The sequence below is a fragment of the Heteronotia binoei genome, chromosome 19 (genome assembly GCF_032191835.1).
Source record: "Heteronotia binoei isolate CCM8104 ecotype False Entrance Well chromosome 19, APGP_CSIRO_Hbin_v1, whole genome shotgun sequence".
NCBI lineage: Eukaryota > Metazoa > Chordata > Lepidosauria > Squamata > Gekkonidae > Heteronotia > Heteronotia binoei.
The window spans coordinates 23,633,863-23,651,796 of NC_083241.1; the positions used below are offsets into that span (position 1 = coordinate 23,633,863).

General features: G+C 42.4%; 1 protein-coding gene across 1 annotated transcript in view; it reads right to left on the reverse strand.

Annotated features, from left to right (window-relative positions):
• The window catches only part of LOC132587527 (transient receptor potential cation channel subfamily M member 7), an 89,135-nt gene that overhangs the window by 19,396 nt on the left and 51,805 nt on the right, over nt 1–17,934 (reverse strand). Inside the window, exons 18-26 of the mRNA XM_060259812.1 lie at nt 16,559–16,714; nt 16,323–16,466; nt 15,540–15,668; nt 13,619–13,903; nt 10,464–10,638; nt 6,962–7,094; nt 6,582–6,766; nt 4,480–4,612; nt 1,287–2,383 (exon numbers count right to left, since the gene is read on the reverse strand). Coding sequence (XP_060115795.1) covers nt 1,287–2,383; nt 4,480–4,612; nt 6,582–6,766; nt 6,962–7,094; nt 10,464–10,638; nt 13,619–13,903; nt 15,540–15,668; nt 16,323–16,466; nt 16,559–16,714 — 2,437 coding nt within the window. The remainder of the gene's footprint in view (nt 1–1,286; nt 2,384–4,479; nt 4,613–6,581; nt 6,767–6,961; nt 7,095–10,463; nt 10,639–13,618; nt 13,904–15,539; nt 15,669–16,322; nt 16,467–16,558; nt 16,715–17,934) is intronic.

Consider the following 17,934-nt stretch of genomic DNA (forward strand, 5'->3'; position numbering starts at 1 on the left):
CTACATAAACATGTGCAGTGATGTCCTGAAGCGAAACCACCCACTGAGGATGGGTGAATTAGATGGGTGAAAGAACAAACAAACAAACAAACTTCAAGGCTCCAAATATGAATATTTGACTTATGGCATGGATACTAGAATTTTAAATAGCTAGTAGAAAAAGCACAGTTCAATATGACAGTATTTTAAATATATAATCTTCACCCCTATATACATGGAAAACAAATTTCTGAGTAACATGGAACATGGGATCTGCACTCTCTCTCTCTGACACACTGATCCACCATAAAATACATAAGCCTCAAGTTTATAGAGATATACACCGTGGGGAATTGGGATTCTGCTGGTCTGCCATGCTAAAGCTTCCCATCCCCACATATAGCTGGCCCCCTGTATTTTTTTTGCATGTCGGATGCCCGATTTGAATTGGAGCACAGAGCCGAAAGATTGTTGGCCCAGACCCAAGAACCTACTCACCGTGTGACGGTGCAGTTGCACTGGGCCCTACACAAGCATCAAATTTCAACATGCAAATAGCAAGTGGGTGAACACACCAAGAGAATTTGCTGAGCCAGCATGATCCCTCACTGTGTGCACATCTCAAAACACACTGCTGTTGCTTTCCTGAACCAAACATTCTATTAGGCCAAAGGATGAAGATTATATTAGAAAACAAGACATTGTATCCCAACACCAAATCATTTCTTCCACGACAAGGTACTGTTTATTCATCTCTCTGGTTAGTGATCCTGAATTCTTTGCATTGAAAGATTAAAAGCAGATTACGGGTAAAACTGACAAACACTGGAAGGGAGAAATATTAGCCATAACCACAATGTAGATATATGTGCATTTGTTTGTGGTGGACCATTGAACAAGCTGCTGAAAGCCTGGTCAAGGCCTGTGCACAGCAGGGGAGAGAGGGACTGTTCTCATGAGGTATTCCTAGACCCTCCTAATATCCACATGCTAAATATTACACGTGAATGGAATAGACAGTAGAGGAAATGTGTTTCCAAAATCAGTTTCTAGAGTAGGATTCCTCTGAATTACAAACACTGACCTGCAAATTTTATGATTAAGATCTCTTTGTTCTTCAATAACCAAGCCCGAAAAAAAATATCCATTGAGACAGATTGATAAAAGAAATTACACTTTAAATAAAGAAGAGACCATTCGTATAGTTTGAAGGAACTGAAGAGTTAAAAAGCACCACAGTAGTCCCCATAGGGCCACCTGCAGCCCGAATCCACCCAAGGTACCACACAATCCTTGACAAATCAAACCTTGCAATTTAGATTTGATCCACAGTTTCTGGACTCGTGTAAAGGTCCTGGAACATAAAGCTTGGTTCTTTCGTGCAGTTTCTTGAGTGCTGTAGGGGAGTCCTTCAACACTCAGTGCCCCTTTCAGATGTTCACTCATCTCATTCCTGTTCTCATTAGTAGAAGACCGCTGTAACTTATTGGTGGCACTATTCTTCATTGTGTCGGAAGAGACGTAGAGATTCCATTTGTCCATGCAGCCATCTGCGACATCGTCACTTTCATTATCGACAAAAGCATGGTTAACGTATCCCTCTACTCCAACGCAAGCTTGGGAGCTGACAGCAAGACATACAGAATGCGAAGCAGGACAACTACAGCAACCAACGGCAAGTTTAGGAAGTTCCTGCTTGAGTCGGCTATACTTACCCACAAATGCACCAAATTCGACAGTGTTATCTGTGTCGGCGGCCTTCTCATCCTTGGCTGCAGTTTCTAACTGGCTTTTGCAACTGGGTCGAGAAGGAGTGCTAACAAAAAATTTAGCTGTTGGGGACGTTTGATGCGGCATGCTTTTTGAGGAACTGCCCACCTTTTTACTTTTATTACTGCTCTTTGCTGAGTCTGTACCCTGTATTCTTTGACGAAGTTCTGGAGGAGAAAGAGCTCTTGGGATTAAGGCACTGCCAGAGGAACCTGCCTCTGGAAAGTTGAGTTCATTCCTGTTGGGGAAATCAGTCATCTTATGTCCAGAATCTCTTTCATCTTGCATAGAAATGTTGCACAGTACAGCATTATTACTTTCAAGGCCTCCTTGGGGGAAAGAGGAACCAAATACATTGCCAATACTGTGCTTCCTCCACATGGAAGATCTTAGGGGACCGTCATCAACGAGGTTCTGCGCCAGATGTTTAGAAATGCTCAGTTCACGTGTAATTTCATTATGGACCTTGCTTGCTTCTGAAGCCTTCTGTGCTGTTAATGTTTTCAAAGTGTCCACCGTGAGTGCCGAAAGATCCTGCAAGTGGCCAATCTGAGTATCTAGAGAGTGTAATGAGCGCTTGATATAGTTGACTCGGTCACCAACTTCCTTGATCTGAATGCACATTTGCTCCACCCTGGAGGGGAAAAAGATGCACCGTTTTAAAAAGACAAGGTAGAGGAAGTTAGGCTTGCTTTAGCCATGTGCTAGTAATGCCACAATTGCATGCCATGGGCAGCCTGCTGCTAACTAGTTGGATACAAGAAATAATTAAACGGTTCTGTGATCTTAAAAGCACCTAATTATGGAGGGGAGTGCCTACAACAGAATTTCCCCCCTTTTCTTTTGCCTTCTTCCAATCAGACTTGACATTGGATAGGAATGAATCAGTGATTCAGTCTCAGTGCAGGACCTGGAAGAATTACTCGTCCTGGGAAACAATTTGCTGCATGAATCACTGCTTGGAGTGCCTTCCTCCCAACCCCTGAATCTCTCAGAATGGAGATTCAGGCAGTGATACAAGGAGGCATTCCTCTATGGCTAGGTGATCCCCGCTCTCCATAAGCCTTAAGCATTTCCCCCAGTTATGATTCTATAATAAGAAATATGGCAAACATGGCTGTACATTCTCTCCCCCCCCTCAAAAAAACCCCCCATCATTACCCCGCTTTTCAACAGCAGGATCCAAAATATCTTACAATCATACGTTTCCTCTGGTTTTAGCGTGACAACACACACCTTATTGCCCCTTGATATAGACAGCAACACGTCCTGATTCAGATTCTCTGGGATAGATCAAAAAGTCCCAATCCCATGCAGAGGCAAGGGCAGAGACGTTCATACAGAGCTTCCCTGCCCAGATAAGTGCTTCTCTATCTAATCCTGCAGAGTTTTAAATACGTGGGGCTATACTTCCACAAAACTAGATGAGGAAATCCAAATAGTTCCTGGATTAGGTGAGTGCAGATTTAAAAGCCATCTTGTGACTGCCCAAATAAATGCAATCCTGTTGCTGCAGACAAGTGGCCTGGAAGCTGGGGCAGGCAGCAAAAATAAATGGTCATGCAGGCACGCAACTGGTCTGCCTGAATGCTGCCCATAAGAAGTTTCACAATTTTGCTGCCTGCTTTAGTTCCTGAACACGTAAGGAATTTCAAGTGCCTAGCGGGCTGCTAAGCGCTGCTTTGGTTCAACAGCCTGAGAGACTGAAGCTGTCAAAGGGAATTTTGTGTGATACCTTAAAGGGCAACAGGTTTAGAAGACGTAAGATTCTGTAGGCCAGATCACACTTTGCCAACTGAAGAAAACATGCCAAACTCACACACACAAAAAAGGAAACAGTGAGGCCAAAAGGCCATGAAATGCAAGAAGTCTGTCAAATGCCTCTCACATTTCTACGCAAAGTATACAATGCATTACAAAGTAAAAACAGAATGATGACAAATTGACAATGTAAGTCTTAAATAGGAAGGTGGCATGGATTTTTGAATATGAATCAAAAGATGCCCAGGGTTTTTTTGTGGGTGTGCCTTCAAGAAACAGAGAGGGTTGTCTTACATTTTATACGGAACCAGAGCCAACCCTGCTTAGCTTCTGAGACCTGATGGGATCAGGCTAGCCTGGTCCATCCAGGTCAGGGCAAAATTATTCTTCTGGAATTAGAAAATTTGAACAGACTCTGGCACTCAAAAGCATAACCTCCAAACAGGCTACAGAAATACTACTACTCTACCAGAACAATCCTACACAGTGTTATTCTAATCTAAGGTAAAAGGTAAAGGTGCAAGCACCAAGTCGTTACATCATGACATTTTTATGGCAGACTTTTTATGGGGTGGTTTGCCACTGTCTTCCCCAGTCATCTACACTTTCTCCCCAGCAAGCTGGGTACTCATTTTACCGACCTCGGAAGGATGGAAGGCTGAGTCAACTTTGAGCTGGCTACCTGAACCTAGCTTCCACCAGGATCAAACTCAGGTTGTGAGCAGAGCTTGGACAGCAGTACTGCAGCTTTACCACTCTGCGCCATGGGGTTCCTTACTCTAGTCTAAGCCCAATGATAAATGACCATACATATTTAGATCTGTCTGAGAAGTGCAACAGTTATTCAGTTAGAAGCTTCAATCACTCTTGAATATCTGAAAAGGAATGGATGCACTTCTTAAAAGGTGGCTACGGCTTTCAAACCAAACAAAATACATTTTAAAATGCTTATTCATTAAAGTTTTCTACCGTTCAGAAGTTACTCTAATTCTTTCTTCACTCCCCGTATGGAACTTGTCATCTTTTTCATTGAAATACATTTCAACACATAATTCTTCAAAATCATGTAGTTTCTTCTGATCCTCTTCTGTTAAAAACAGTTCTGGAGAACAGGAACAAAGTGAAAAGAACAGTCTTAAGAAAAGGCCAATGGGTACAGAAAAGCATGGGATAAAGGAGTAGACACTATCATACACACAGCCTATCCAAATAGAAGTAATCCAAATGTAAAAGTGGCAACACTACCATTTATATATAAACTTGTGTATTTTATTCATCTATATAACTCCCTTCCCCCTAAAAAATTCCAGGGCATAGGCAATATGATGCTTAGGGCTGCCAACCTCCAACTGGGTCCTGTAGAACTCCTGGAATTACAAGTGACCTCCAGTCTAGAGAAATCAGGTCCCCTGGAAAAAAATGGCTGCTCTGGGAGGTGGACTCTATGGCATTATACACCACTGAGGGCCCTCCATCCCCAACTCTGCCCCCTCCTCAGGCTCCATCCCCCAAATATTTTGCAATTTCCCATCTTAGGGCTGGTAACGCCATCCTGGGGACAGAAAATCCAAAATGGCACTCACGTGATAGTAAAAACAGAACTCAAGTACTGATCATATGCTGATCTTTAGCAGTACCCCAATCTCTACAAACCAAGTTCACCATCAAATCACACCTAACAGTACAAATAGCTCCCATTATAATTAAGAAACTGGGCTGACAATACCAATTTCAACAATACAGTTTCAACTGCAGAGTCCTTTAAAGAACCGACACATCCCCACTACATATTTCCACATCCACATGTAGCACTCAATAAGAAAAAAAATCCACCATCTTGGATCCTAGTGAGTGAACCTGAAACTGTATTACATGTTTTAAACTGTATGAACTGTTTGAAATGTTTTAGATTTTATTGTACCTTTATTTTAACATTATGCTGTTTTAACTGTTGCTAGCCACCCTGAGCCCCCTAGGGGAGGGCGCGATATAAATGTAATAAAATAAAATAAAAAACCCTGTGCCTCCAAGCTCACTCTGTCCAATTCATTAAAATTGCCTGGAGATTTTGGGGATGGATCTGGGAGAGGGTGGGGTCTGAGGAGGGGAGGGGCCTCAGCATGGCAGAATGCCATAGAGCAAGGGTGGCCAACGGTAGCTCTCCAGATGTTTTTTTGCCTACAACTCCCATCAGCCCCAGCCAGCATGGCCAATGGCTGGGGCTGATGGGAGTTGTAGGCAAAAAACATCTGGAGAACTACCATTGGCCACCCCCTGCCATAGAGTCCATCCTTCAAAGCTGCCATTTTCTCCAGGGGAACTGATCTCTGCCAGATGGAGATTAGTTGTAAAAGCAGGAGATCTCCAGGCCCTACCTGGAGGCTAATTATACAAACACCAAAAAACTGTGGAAAATTAATGAAAAATTCTAATATATATTTTTAAAAATTATGAATGTAGACAATATTATTCTGAACCACCTTTTGCAAAAATACATATCACTTCGCAACATACAAAATGTCACATATTCAAAAGTCCGTTGTGAGAAGAATAAAGTTTCAAAGTTGTTTTTTCATTCAACATGTCAATTTCCGACTTCAAACGCTTGTAAACCGTTCGCCCGCATCCACGGGTAAATTAAAGTTCCGGTGCTATAACTAATTCTGCGTGCAATCAGTTCTTATTTTTCATTGGCATTTCTTCAGTTCTTTTTCCAAAGTTGCCAAACTAGAAGCTTCACTGTTTGTGAACAGCTTTTTAAAAGTGGGTAGCCAACAGTAAAGCTCACCTATGTTACTGTTTCCATATACACCTTTATCAAAGAGACGTACCCCACTCATCACAACATCACGAAACACTTCACACAGCACTAGCCCTGGAGAAAGATATGGAGGCTGGCAACCCTAGTATACAAACTGAGATTTGGATATGAGTAGTTCCTAGGTTTTTAAAATTAAGTTGTGCATGTCTGTTAAGAAGAGTGGAGATAAGCAGTTTCCTTACACATACACACAGTATTTGACATTATATAAAAGAAGAACAACATTGTACATTCTCTGCCATGTTCTTACTTGGTCCATCTGAAGCTTTATCGGTCTTTCTTCGCTTGCATACGCAACAGAACAGGGAAGCCATATGACTAAGGATGATAAGAGGAGGGGGCAGGACAGGTTTCTCATGATAAGCCATAATAAAATGATAACGCTGGTATTTCCATACAATGTTGGAAATTGCTTTCACTTGCAAGTATACATTGCTAAAGAAAGAACAAAAAACAAAAAAGTAAATGTTTTAGTACAATACCCCAGACACATTCAGATCTATATATTAGCGATGATGATATTACAACATCAACCCATGAGTAAGAAAACTATTGCAAGCTAGAACAAATCAGCAAGCTAGCCACCTTTTGAAATGTTTATATAGTAAACAAACTGATGTATATACGTACTTGAAAAAGGCGATGAGGAGATTGACCATAATTATGTACTGGACAAAGAGATAGACTGATTGAAGAAACGGAGTGAGCCATGATCCCATCACGCAGAGCTCTTTAACATTTTGGTCAGAATTGTTTGCACACACTCAACCAATAACAAACAGAAATGATTAGAAAATTCTGCAGTCAAATCTAGCAGTTCTAAAACAAAGCTCTTTGTAAACAAAATCAACAATAAACTGCTACCAGTCACTATTTAACAAGAAGCACTCACTGCATACTTTTAAAAATTTGGAACAACAGCTAGAGAGGCAGGCAGGTAAATGTGGGTGCATCAAAGCCATTCATCTTCAAACTCAACCAATAAGAAATTAGTGTGTACTGCATATGTCAGGTTTTGAACAAATATGTCTAAACAATTTCTTTTAAAGGGAAAAAGACAGATTTTTCAAAACACATTTACATAAAGTATTGCTTACAAAAAATCTAAATGCAACATAAAATACCGAAAACTACACTCATGACTGGTTAGAACTGAATCCAAAACCCTAAACCAGGGATGGCCAAACTGTGGCTCTTGGCTCTCAAAGCCCCCACCACTCCATCAGCTGGCTTGGAGAAGGCCTTTCTCTCTTTAAGTAATTTCTCCAAGTCAAGCCATCCAGCAGCTTGGAAAATATATTCAAAAATAAAGTTGCTTTTTTTCCACCTCTCCCTCCCCTTCAATTTGCCTGCCTGCCTGCCTGCCTTCCTATCTTGTGGCTCTCAAACATTTGTTCATATATTGTAGCTCTCAAACATCTGATGTTTCTTCTGTGCGTCTCTTACATTAAGCAAGATTGGCCACCCCTGCTCTAAACCAAACTTCAAGTTCATCAGCTCCTACACTGAGGGGTCAACCTGAGCTATAGAATGAATGCTGCAATTAAGGTGCAGTAGTTGAAGTGCTGGAATAGAATCCAGGAGATTTAGGTTTCAGTTATGACTCTTCCATGAAAGTGTGCTTAGGCCAGCCTTACCCTCTCAGCCTAATCTAATTTAGGGTTCCTGTAAGGATAAAATGGAGGAAAGGAGAATGAAGCAAAGCCTTTTGGATCTCTGTAAAGGAAAAAGGTGTGGTATAAATGGGAGTAAACAAATAACTTAATATTATCCTTTGAGAAGAAGCAGTTCTTGTCTACCAAGAGGGACTCACACACAAACACTTGATGAGTGTAAAGGAAGGGCCTGGAGAAATTTGTAGAAGCTTCCAATCTTTCAGGAGGCTGTTTCTAGAAGGATATATGCCTGATAATTCACACCGGACCACAACCAAATGTTCCATCACAGAAAGTGGTGCTTCCTAAGGATATTGCTTGCAGAAATCCCACAAGCATTAGGAGAGACAAGACCAGGGTTGTCCAAACTTGCATAAAGTAAGAGCCACACAGAATAAATGTCAGATGTTTGAGAACTACATGAACAAATATTACATATGCATCTTTATTAAAACTCTTAATTTCTTTGTACTGTGACTATACTAGGAGACACTTAAAAAACAACAACAAAAGCTGGAAATAACAGTCCCCATAAGACCAGCACAGGGAAAGGTCCGGAAGAAAGGAACACACATGTACCACATAAACACTGACCACCATTTGCACCATTATGCATCTCTCTTTGCCTGACACCAAGTTTAGTAAATTCTACTCCTACAGGAACTATGAAACTAAGGGGGAATGCTGCGTGCCACCCTCTTTAATTTCATCCCTCCTTCCAGTGGCTCCCCCAGCTCTTGTGCTGTCTTTCCCCGTTCTAGGCCTCAGTCAACCTCTGTGGTGGAGAAGAGCTTGCAAGCCTGCCTATTTCCCCCTCCTTCCCCTCTTCAACACAGTGAAATAGTCACCTACCTATGGGTCAGCACTCAGGGGCTAACTGAATTCCCAATGCTAAGCACACTTGCTTGAGAGTAATCCTGCAAGTTCCTCCTTGACCAGCAGGAGCCACATAATATATGTGAAAAAACCACATGTGACTCCTGAGCCACAGTTTGGCCACCCCTGTACAAGACTTGAATTAAATGCAATAGTGTTCAGAAGGAGAGGACTCAATTTATAGATACCATGCATGAAATAATTATAACTTAGAAGCAAAAAAGAACTACTGCAGCTCAGGAACATGTACAGTCAAGCAAGGGGAAAACTGTACCCATTCACCTAAACTTGTGGGAGGGGGGCTCTGCAGTGATGCACAGGGAGTAAACACTTGTATGGTCACCCCACTTACAACTTCTCGTCCCCTATGAATTATGCCTGAGGTGGGGTGGGGGAATGGAAAAAGACCTCTGGCTGAGTTATGGCTTAAAGCCCTTCTGTTCTCTCACTAATCTACTGCTTCTGACTTTTCTTGTTCTGTTTCTGTATGCATTTCTCAGCTCAAAGGAGCTCTTCCCTGACAAAGGTAGGGAGACCACTAGGAAAAAAGTCACACCCAGGCCTGGCACTAGGGGGGCCCATGCCCCTAGGTTGAGTCTCCAATTTCCGCCCCCCAAGTGTTTGTATTCTTGTGCGCACCCAGATGACATCACCATAATGTCACTGCCCTGCCCCCCAGACTCTTCCGAAGCCTTGGGAAGTTTTGGAAGAGTCGGGGGCGAGGCAGGCACTCTACAAGCCAGTCGGCTTGGACTCTTCCGAAGCCTCTGGAAGCTTCGGAAGAGTTGGGGGCGAAGCGGCGCGCTACAAGCCAGTCGGCTCGGACTCTTCTGAAGCCTCTGGAAGCTTCGGAAGAGTCGGGAGTGAGGTGGGCATGCTACAAGCCAGTCGGCTCGGACTCTTCCAAAGCCTCTGGAAGCTTTGGAAGAGTCGGGAGTGAGGCGGGCATGCTACAAGCCAGTCGGCTCGGACTCTTCCAAAGCCTCTGGAAGCTTCGGAAGAGTCGGAGGGGCATGCGGGGGGAGGCGGCGGTGAGCACAGCAGGCGGGCAGCAGTGGCAAGCACAGGGAGCGGCAGCGGGCAGAGGAGGCAGTGGATGCGGGGAGAGGGGACACCTCATGGCGCCTCTAAGCCAAGTGCGCTGGAGGTGGCCGCCTACTTGGCCTACTCCCCCGCACCAGCCCTGGCCACACCTTCTCAAGGAAGCATTCCTCAGACCTGCTTACACAGTCCAAGGGACAGGACTTCCTCTGGCCTAAATGCCCTCCAATTTACATGGGGAGAGTCCATATTCTGGCTTCTGCTTCCCCATCCAAATAGGACTAATTAGGTCCCACAAGGTTAATTGCAAGGAAGAAACTGTTATCTGCATTAGAAGCGTGTTCTGTTTCCCACACTGCTTTCATCTTCCCAGTAAAAACCACTCTCAGTCCATTGTCTCTTAAATGCTTCTCATTGTCTATACAGAGCACAGTGAGAGGACTCAATATATAGCCTGTGAAAGGCTGACATCCCTTTCCATCTGACATCCCTTTCCATCTGTACAGGGAAGCAACATTTCAAACAAGACAGACCCCCAATTCCAGGAAATCTCTTCTTACCATCTATTTCATAAGCATAAACTTCACCAAAGATCATCCAGTAGGGTTGAAACACAATATCTTTTGCCAGAACCCAGGATGGTTCTTCATTAGGGTAAAGTATTGCCTTCCTGGGGACTCCAAAACTGAGCAGGACAACAGCCATGATCACTACAATGTAAAACATGTTGGCCACCTATTAAAATACAGAGGCAAAGTCAAAGAAACTGAAATAACCTCTTAAAAGTCACGAGAGCACTTCTTCTAAATTACTACTCATTGTAATTGGCTTGTTCAAGCAACTGACTGATTTTTCTGACATGAAATCCTTCTTGGACGTCAGAACACAAAAAATGTTTACTATGTAGTAACAACTGTAATTCAACAGCAAAGTATCTCTACCGATGCTAGGACTTTCCCGCTGTGGAACACGTAATACTCCCAAGACTTCGAACTGAGGATCTGTTTCATATGCAAGTCAAGGAATAATTTTGTTACAGTACATAATTTTATTTTTAACTTCCTAATTCGAGTCACCACTCTAATGTCTGAAGCTAATTCATGCACACAGTCAAAATCACCACTGGGCCAGTTCACTTGGAAATGAAGAAAAAATTCAGAGTTAAATATCTGTGCTCTGTCTATTTGTGTCAATGGAACCTGAGTGTGTGGAGGAGGGAACCCCCTGTGATTTCTGCTATTTTTACATGCATATAGCACATATATGTACACAGCAACAATAGTCTTATGCAAGCCATTTATCTGGACAGTCACCGGTATGGTGGTGATACTCAGCTCAGTTCCCAATCCCAGGCAACCTTTAATTGTTGCCTGGAGGCAGCTTTGGGATGGATGTGGGCGAATAAACTGAAGCTTCAACCCAATAAAACAGAAGTGCTACCAGAGGTTGGAAGGTCTGATCTGGGATTTAAGATGTCACCTACTCTGGATGGGGCTGCCTTCCCATTAAAGGAACAATTCTGGACCTGCTGCTGGATAAGCTGATGGCAGCTGTGGCCAGGAGCAGTGTTCCCTCTAAGCTGAGTTAGTGTGAGCTAGCTCACAGATTTTTATCCTCCAGCTCACACATTTTTGTCTTAGCTCAGGAAGGATGACCCCAGAGCACACTAATATATGCAGTAGCTCACAACTTTAATGCCAGTAGCTCACGAAGTAGAATTTTGGCTCACAAGACTCTTCAGCTTAGAGGGAACATTGGCCAGGAGTGCCTTTTTCTAAGTTTGACTGGTTAACCAGCTTCAGAAAAGATACCTCCACTGTGGTGCACACCAGCATAACCTCTAGATTATTGCAATGTCTTCTGTGTGGGGCAGCCACTGAAACGTGTTTCAGAAACTTTAATTGATACAGAATGCTGCAGTTGGCTTGTTGACTGGAGCAGTTGATAGGAATCACATCCAGTCTTGGCCCATCTATACTGGCTCTCAATCAATGTTCCCTCTAAGCTGCAGAGTCTTGTGAGCAAAAATGCAACTTTGTGAGTTATGGTATTAAAGCTGTGAGCTACTGGCATTAAAACTGCGAGCTACTGCATAAATTAGTGAGCTCTAGGGTCATCTTTCCTGAGACAAAAATGTGTGAGCTGGAAGCTAAAAATCTGTAAGCTAGCTCACGCTAACTCAGCTTAGAGGGAACACTGCTCCCAATATGTTTCTGGGCTCAATTCAAGCTCTATATGGCTTGGGACCAATACTCCCTCTAAGCTGTGGACTCCTGTGAGCACAACATTCTACTCTGCGAGCTACTGGATTAAAGTTGTGAGCTAATGCATAAAATTAGTTTGCATTGGGGTCATTTTTCCTGAGCTAAGACAAAAAGGTGTGAGCTGGAGGCTAAAAAATTATGAGCTAGTTCACACTAACTCAGCTTAGAGGGAACACTGCTTGGGATCAGCATACCATATGAACCTACTCAATCACTATGGTCATTTTCCAAAGCTTTGCTTTGTGTGTCCCACTCTCTTGGATTAGGTGCATGGCAACCCAAGTGACAGTCTTCTTAGTTGTGGCACTAGACTATGGAACTCTCTCCCCATGGACATTCATCTGCCCCCTTCTGTTTCAGTCTTCAACTCACGGGTGAGCACTTCTTTGCTTCATTTGGCATTCTCTCAACTACTCCTCCGTTAAATTAGTTTTATGTGCTTTTAAATAAGCATTTCCTTTTTTGCTTTTAATGATTTTTATGATGCATTTTTATGTTTTGTTTTAACTGTCAGCTGCCTTGGTGACCCTGACTAGGCAAAAAGGTGGGACACAAATTTTATAAATAAAATTAATTTGGAATGTACACACAGTGAGGAACCTTGACTGTCTTGTCCTCGCCCCAGATACCTGTGCATTGTTCAACATGTTTGCATGCTAGTCATAATCAATGCTGACCTGCACAACACAACACTGGACTGCACACACCATATGCACCCCATATGTATGCGTGAGAGCTACGCAAATGAGCATATGCAATCCCAGTCCTGTCACGTACAGTTTTCTCAATCAACCTAGCACCCACATTAGCACAACATGCATAAAGCAATCCTAAGAAAAAAATAATCCCTTCTAAACCCACTGACTTCACTGAGCCTATAAGGATGTAGACTCTGCTTAGGACTGCACTGGTAACCTGATTCATATCCACAGTGTCAAGTGCCTTGCCATTTTTAATCATGAATAAGTCTTACTGTCTGCTCATCGCTGCCTCCCTATGCTTATCTCCTTGGAACAGTTATCCAAATTCCTTACACTGGCCAACGGGGTTGCTAAGGGAGAGCAAAGTCACGTTGCCAGCCAAGAAGCACCTGCGAAAGGGACAGGGATGCTGGAGGGAGGGATGATGCTTCCCGCTTTTCTTTAAACATGTAATGGTTTGGGGTAGCCTATACAAGGGGCCAGACAGCCCATCATTGCCAGTCTTCGCAAAGACCATCATGGTTGTAATCTGCTGTCGAGAGTCAATAAACAACCATTTATAAAGTTGATCATTTGTGCTCTTTGAACTTTGGGGGTCCTGACATATAGACTCTTTGGCTGCAATGAACAATTCAACAAGATGGAATTTGCCTTTTGCTTTCATTTGTAGATCTGTTTCACATGGCTGTAAAAATATAACAACAAATACTGTGCAAGCATCTGAATCCAAGACCAAAGAAAAAGGCTTACCATTTTCCCAATCATCATGACGTAAGGGCCAGCCTGTTGGTTTACAGCTAGGAAATCCAGTAGCCTCACATACCAGAAGATTATATTCAGACAGTAAGTTACTCTTCCAGCAACAAAAATGTGATTTAATGAATAAGTATCTTCATTAAAATTCCCTTTTGCTCCAAATCTTAGTGCAAAACCAATAAAGAAAGTGATGATGGCTATTGTATCGCTGACATTGAAGTAATCGTTGAACCACACTTTTATCTTCTGACTAACCTTCCCAGCCTCCGACATGAAGATCTGTTTTAAAAACAACGAGCAATTGGGCACAGTCAATTTCAACTTATTTCAAAGGATATGTGACAATTACAAAGGCACACAAACTATGGTTAACACAAATCAAACCTGGGTTTGAACTAGGTTTTAAAGAGGTTTGTGCATATTGCCAACTTTGGCTTATTTTCAGCACTGCTTACAGCTGGGACACATGTAACAGGAAACTACCGTTAAGGCTCAGCTAAGACAGAAATCTTAAGCAGCTTTTACTCAGGATCCCACACACATCTATTTATGTTCTTAGGACTTCTCTTATGTTCTTAGAGAAAATGTTCTTAGGACTGCACTGTAAGACAAGGGAGTGTGTGTGGGGGGGTATCTGAGTAGGAGAACGGAAGGGACAGAGTACAGGTCCCCACGGAAGGCTCCTGTTTAATAAGCCACAGTTTCCAGGCAGGCAGTGTTGCATCTTCCCATGATCTCACAGCCTCTCCAAAGTTACGCAAATATAAAACCCCAATCCAGTCTATGCTATGTGTCAGAATTAGCCTCATTCTTCATTTCAGAACACCTTGCCCATAGGAAATGGAAGCCCACCCCATCCTCCATTGGATTATGACTTGAGAGATCCAGGTTTGAATCCCTGCTCTGCCATAGAAGCTTGCTGGGTGACCTTGGAACAGTCACACAATCTCTGCTTAACCTACTTCACAGGGTTGTTGTGAGGATTACAAAAATCTGAGAAGAGAACAATGTAAACTGCCTTCAAGTCCCCACTGGGGAGAAAGGCTGGGGTATAACTGAAGAAAATAAACAATAGTCAAGTATGACTACATAGGGTTATTTCCCTTGATGCATGAATTTACTTTCAGAACACTTTTCCCTAGGGTGGAAGCAGGACTTTTTTTGTAGCAGGAACTCCTTTGCATATTAGGCTCACACACCCCTGATGTAGCCAATCCTCCTGGAGCTTACAGTAGGCCCTGTACTAAGAGCCCTGTAAGTTCTTGGAGGATTGGCTACATCAGGGGTTGTAGTCTAATATGCAAAGGAGTTCCTGCTACAAAAAAAGCCTTGGGTGGGAGGATATCTTGGACAAATGACTGTTTTCAAGAACAAGGTCTGCAAGCACAGCACGCTTCTAACATCTATTAATTCCTTTGGGAGGAATCCAGACTATGTTGTTGTGGCAAGTTACACTACACATGCAGTAAGAATGCAAGTGCATTAAGTGTAAACAACTTCGTTAGAATTTATGAATCAGCTCATTTGGATAAATTTCTAAACACAGAGAAGCTGTGTGTAATGTGTAAGTAAATGTGTGCTTTTCAGCTCAGCCTATACACCTGTCTCATTTCTGGGCTCACCAGAAGACTATGACTTTGGCATGGAATTTATGTACATTAAAGATATGCACAAACCCTGATTGCACAACTGATTCCCAAATTATTAGCAACATGTACAACAGTATCTGTGTAGGTAAACATCATGCCCATGTCTGGATGCCCATAAGACCCAGGAGCACCTGCTGTCTTGTTTTCCTGTAACAGGTAAGTTGCTGCACAATTCATCTTAACTAGCCCTTTGATACAGACACAAAGCTGACTCTGCATTTCAGCAAGTTACACAGAACACAAAATTATGCAAAATGCCAACATACCTCACGAATCTTCTCAACAGCCAATGTGAAAATGTAAGCAATTACAATCCATTCCTGAATGGAAGGCAGCTCTTCCATTCTCACAAGAACGACAAAAGTATAAAGCATCAAAAATCCTAAGTAGGCCAACTATAAAAAGAAACAAAATAAGGTGTAATCAAAATGGTAGTACCTGTCATCAAACAGACTCTTCAAAAATTATAAAGCCACAAAGAACTGTTAGTTCTGTGGCAATTTCAACACTATCTGCTTTCATGTATGATGGGAGTTGTTCATAAGCTGTTGGAAAATGATTGTGGCAAACATTTCAGTTGCACAGATTTTAAGACTGCTAGTATGCCAGAACTGTTATTATTAAATTTCATCCTATGTATTCTGTCTCCTTCTTGGCCTTTTGGCTAAGATCAAGTGTAGTACCTTTTCAAGAGTTGGTTCTGTCCGCAGTAACAACTACGCATTTTATCTGTGACACATACTGGAGGGAAAATTCCCTCCAAAGTCAAAGAGAAACTGAATGACACATAGTGCATGATGAAACTGACTGCTTATTTAAAAAGAAAAGGTCTAAAAAGCTGGTATTCAGAGACAAAAATATTTAGTGACAAATGTCAGATCAGACAGATTAATTAAAGTTTACATGGTTTATATGTATTGTTTATTATTTTGCAATTTTTCATAAATTAATTTACAAAAACAAATTAAAAATAAGAAAGTAAAATGATTTTACAAAGTGCACACTGGACAAGAAATAAAATAATTTGTTGTAAAAAAGAAAACACATACCGTATTGAACCAGAATTTCACTATTGGTGCATGATAAAAGGCATAAAATTTCCGTGTCACTGGAAGTCTCTTGGGCTTTACAGCTGTCTCCATGTCATGCTTCCCTTCGTTACCATCTAGGACTTTTACTTCTTTAAACACTTCCTAACATAAAAAAGCACATTGTAAAAATCATGTTGTATGACAATAGCATTAGTATTCTTTGTGCAAAAACACTGCATGAACAAATGAGTTACCATTGGTATTTCTTCTGCTATGGTCTGGAAGTTGTTCTCACTGTCTTCCATGGTCATTTGGTGTGCATCTTGAGACTGTGGAATATGGGACATTTCTGCCTTGGTTTTGTATTCCAGCATTAGTATGGCAGGGGGGACCAAGATGCTCAATATCACCTGTAAATTGCAAATCCCAAGTTATTTTTCAAAAGCCTACTCACACTTGATATTGATGTACTAAAAACTTCAGGAAATACACACTGCACACATAGAACACCCTCCCAGAAATATCTTGATATCTGCCTGTCAGGTAGCAAGTAAAAGATGTAGAGGAACAATCAGTGTGGTAGGGATGTTTTTGTAAAGACAGAAATTGCAGTTAGCCATATCGTTTAACTTGAGAAAAAAAATCCAAAACACAATAGAGCAATAATGTTTATTAGAACAAAGTACCGGAGCATCACAAAGCAGTGAGCAAGCTTTCAAGTACCCTAAAACTCTTATGCAGGCTGGATGGTAAGCAAAAAGGGAGAGGGAAAGGAATGCTGTTGGCTACAATTAGGGTTGCCAACTCCACAGCCTGGGGAGGGAGCTCAGCAGAGATGTGAAGCCAAAGAGTCCACCCTCCAAAGCTGCCATTTTCTCCAGGGGGACTGATCTATTTGGGAATCAGCCGTCATTCTCAGAGAACTCCAAGTCTCACCTGGAGGCTGGCAACCCTAGCCACAATAGAGAACCCTACTCTGCAGATTATTAGGATGGAACAGAGCTGGAAGTTACAAAGGCAAGTGTTCGGTTTTAGTTCTTCTGCCTACTGGCAGTTTTAAATTGTTGGTTTTAACTTGCGGTGTTTATGTTTTTTATTTGCTTTGGGTAAGATAACGTAGAAAGGTGGCTAATTAAATATGTTCAATAAATATGTATGCTGCAGTGTAAGGTTAGACCCAGGCTGCCCAAGGTGGTGAGCTTCTGGATAGCAGGCTGGGCCATTTTGAGGGCTGGGTCAATGAATGGATGGCCGCCTTCATCTCCCCTCACTGCTCACTGGAGCAGGACTCTGTAGATCGGTTGTGAGGTGGCCGGGGCCAGGCAGCACCAGAGCAGTGGAGATGGTGCATCGCTATACCTCCTGTGACAGCTATTTTGTACTTGGCTCCATTTCCTTTGACAGCCATTATGTGGCAGCAGCCACTACCCCACCTCAAAATTCCAAAGGTGCCCACTGGCTCAAAAAGGTTGTACATGCCTGGGCACAAGGACACTGGGTTCAAAACAAAGACGAACAATCTCAGGATTCAATAAAGGCTACTGGGACAGTGAAATTAGGGCAATTCTTGCACTGAAAGTATCAACACCAACAGTTTCAGTCACACTCTCTCAGACTAATCTACTCACAG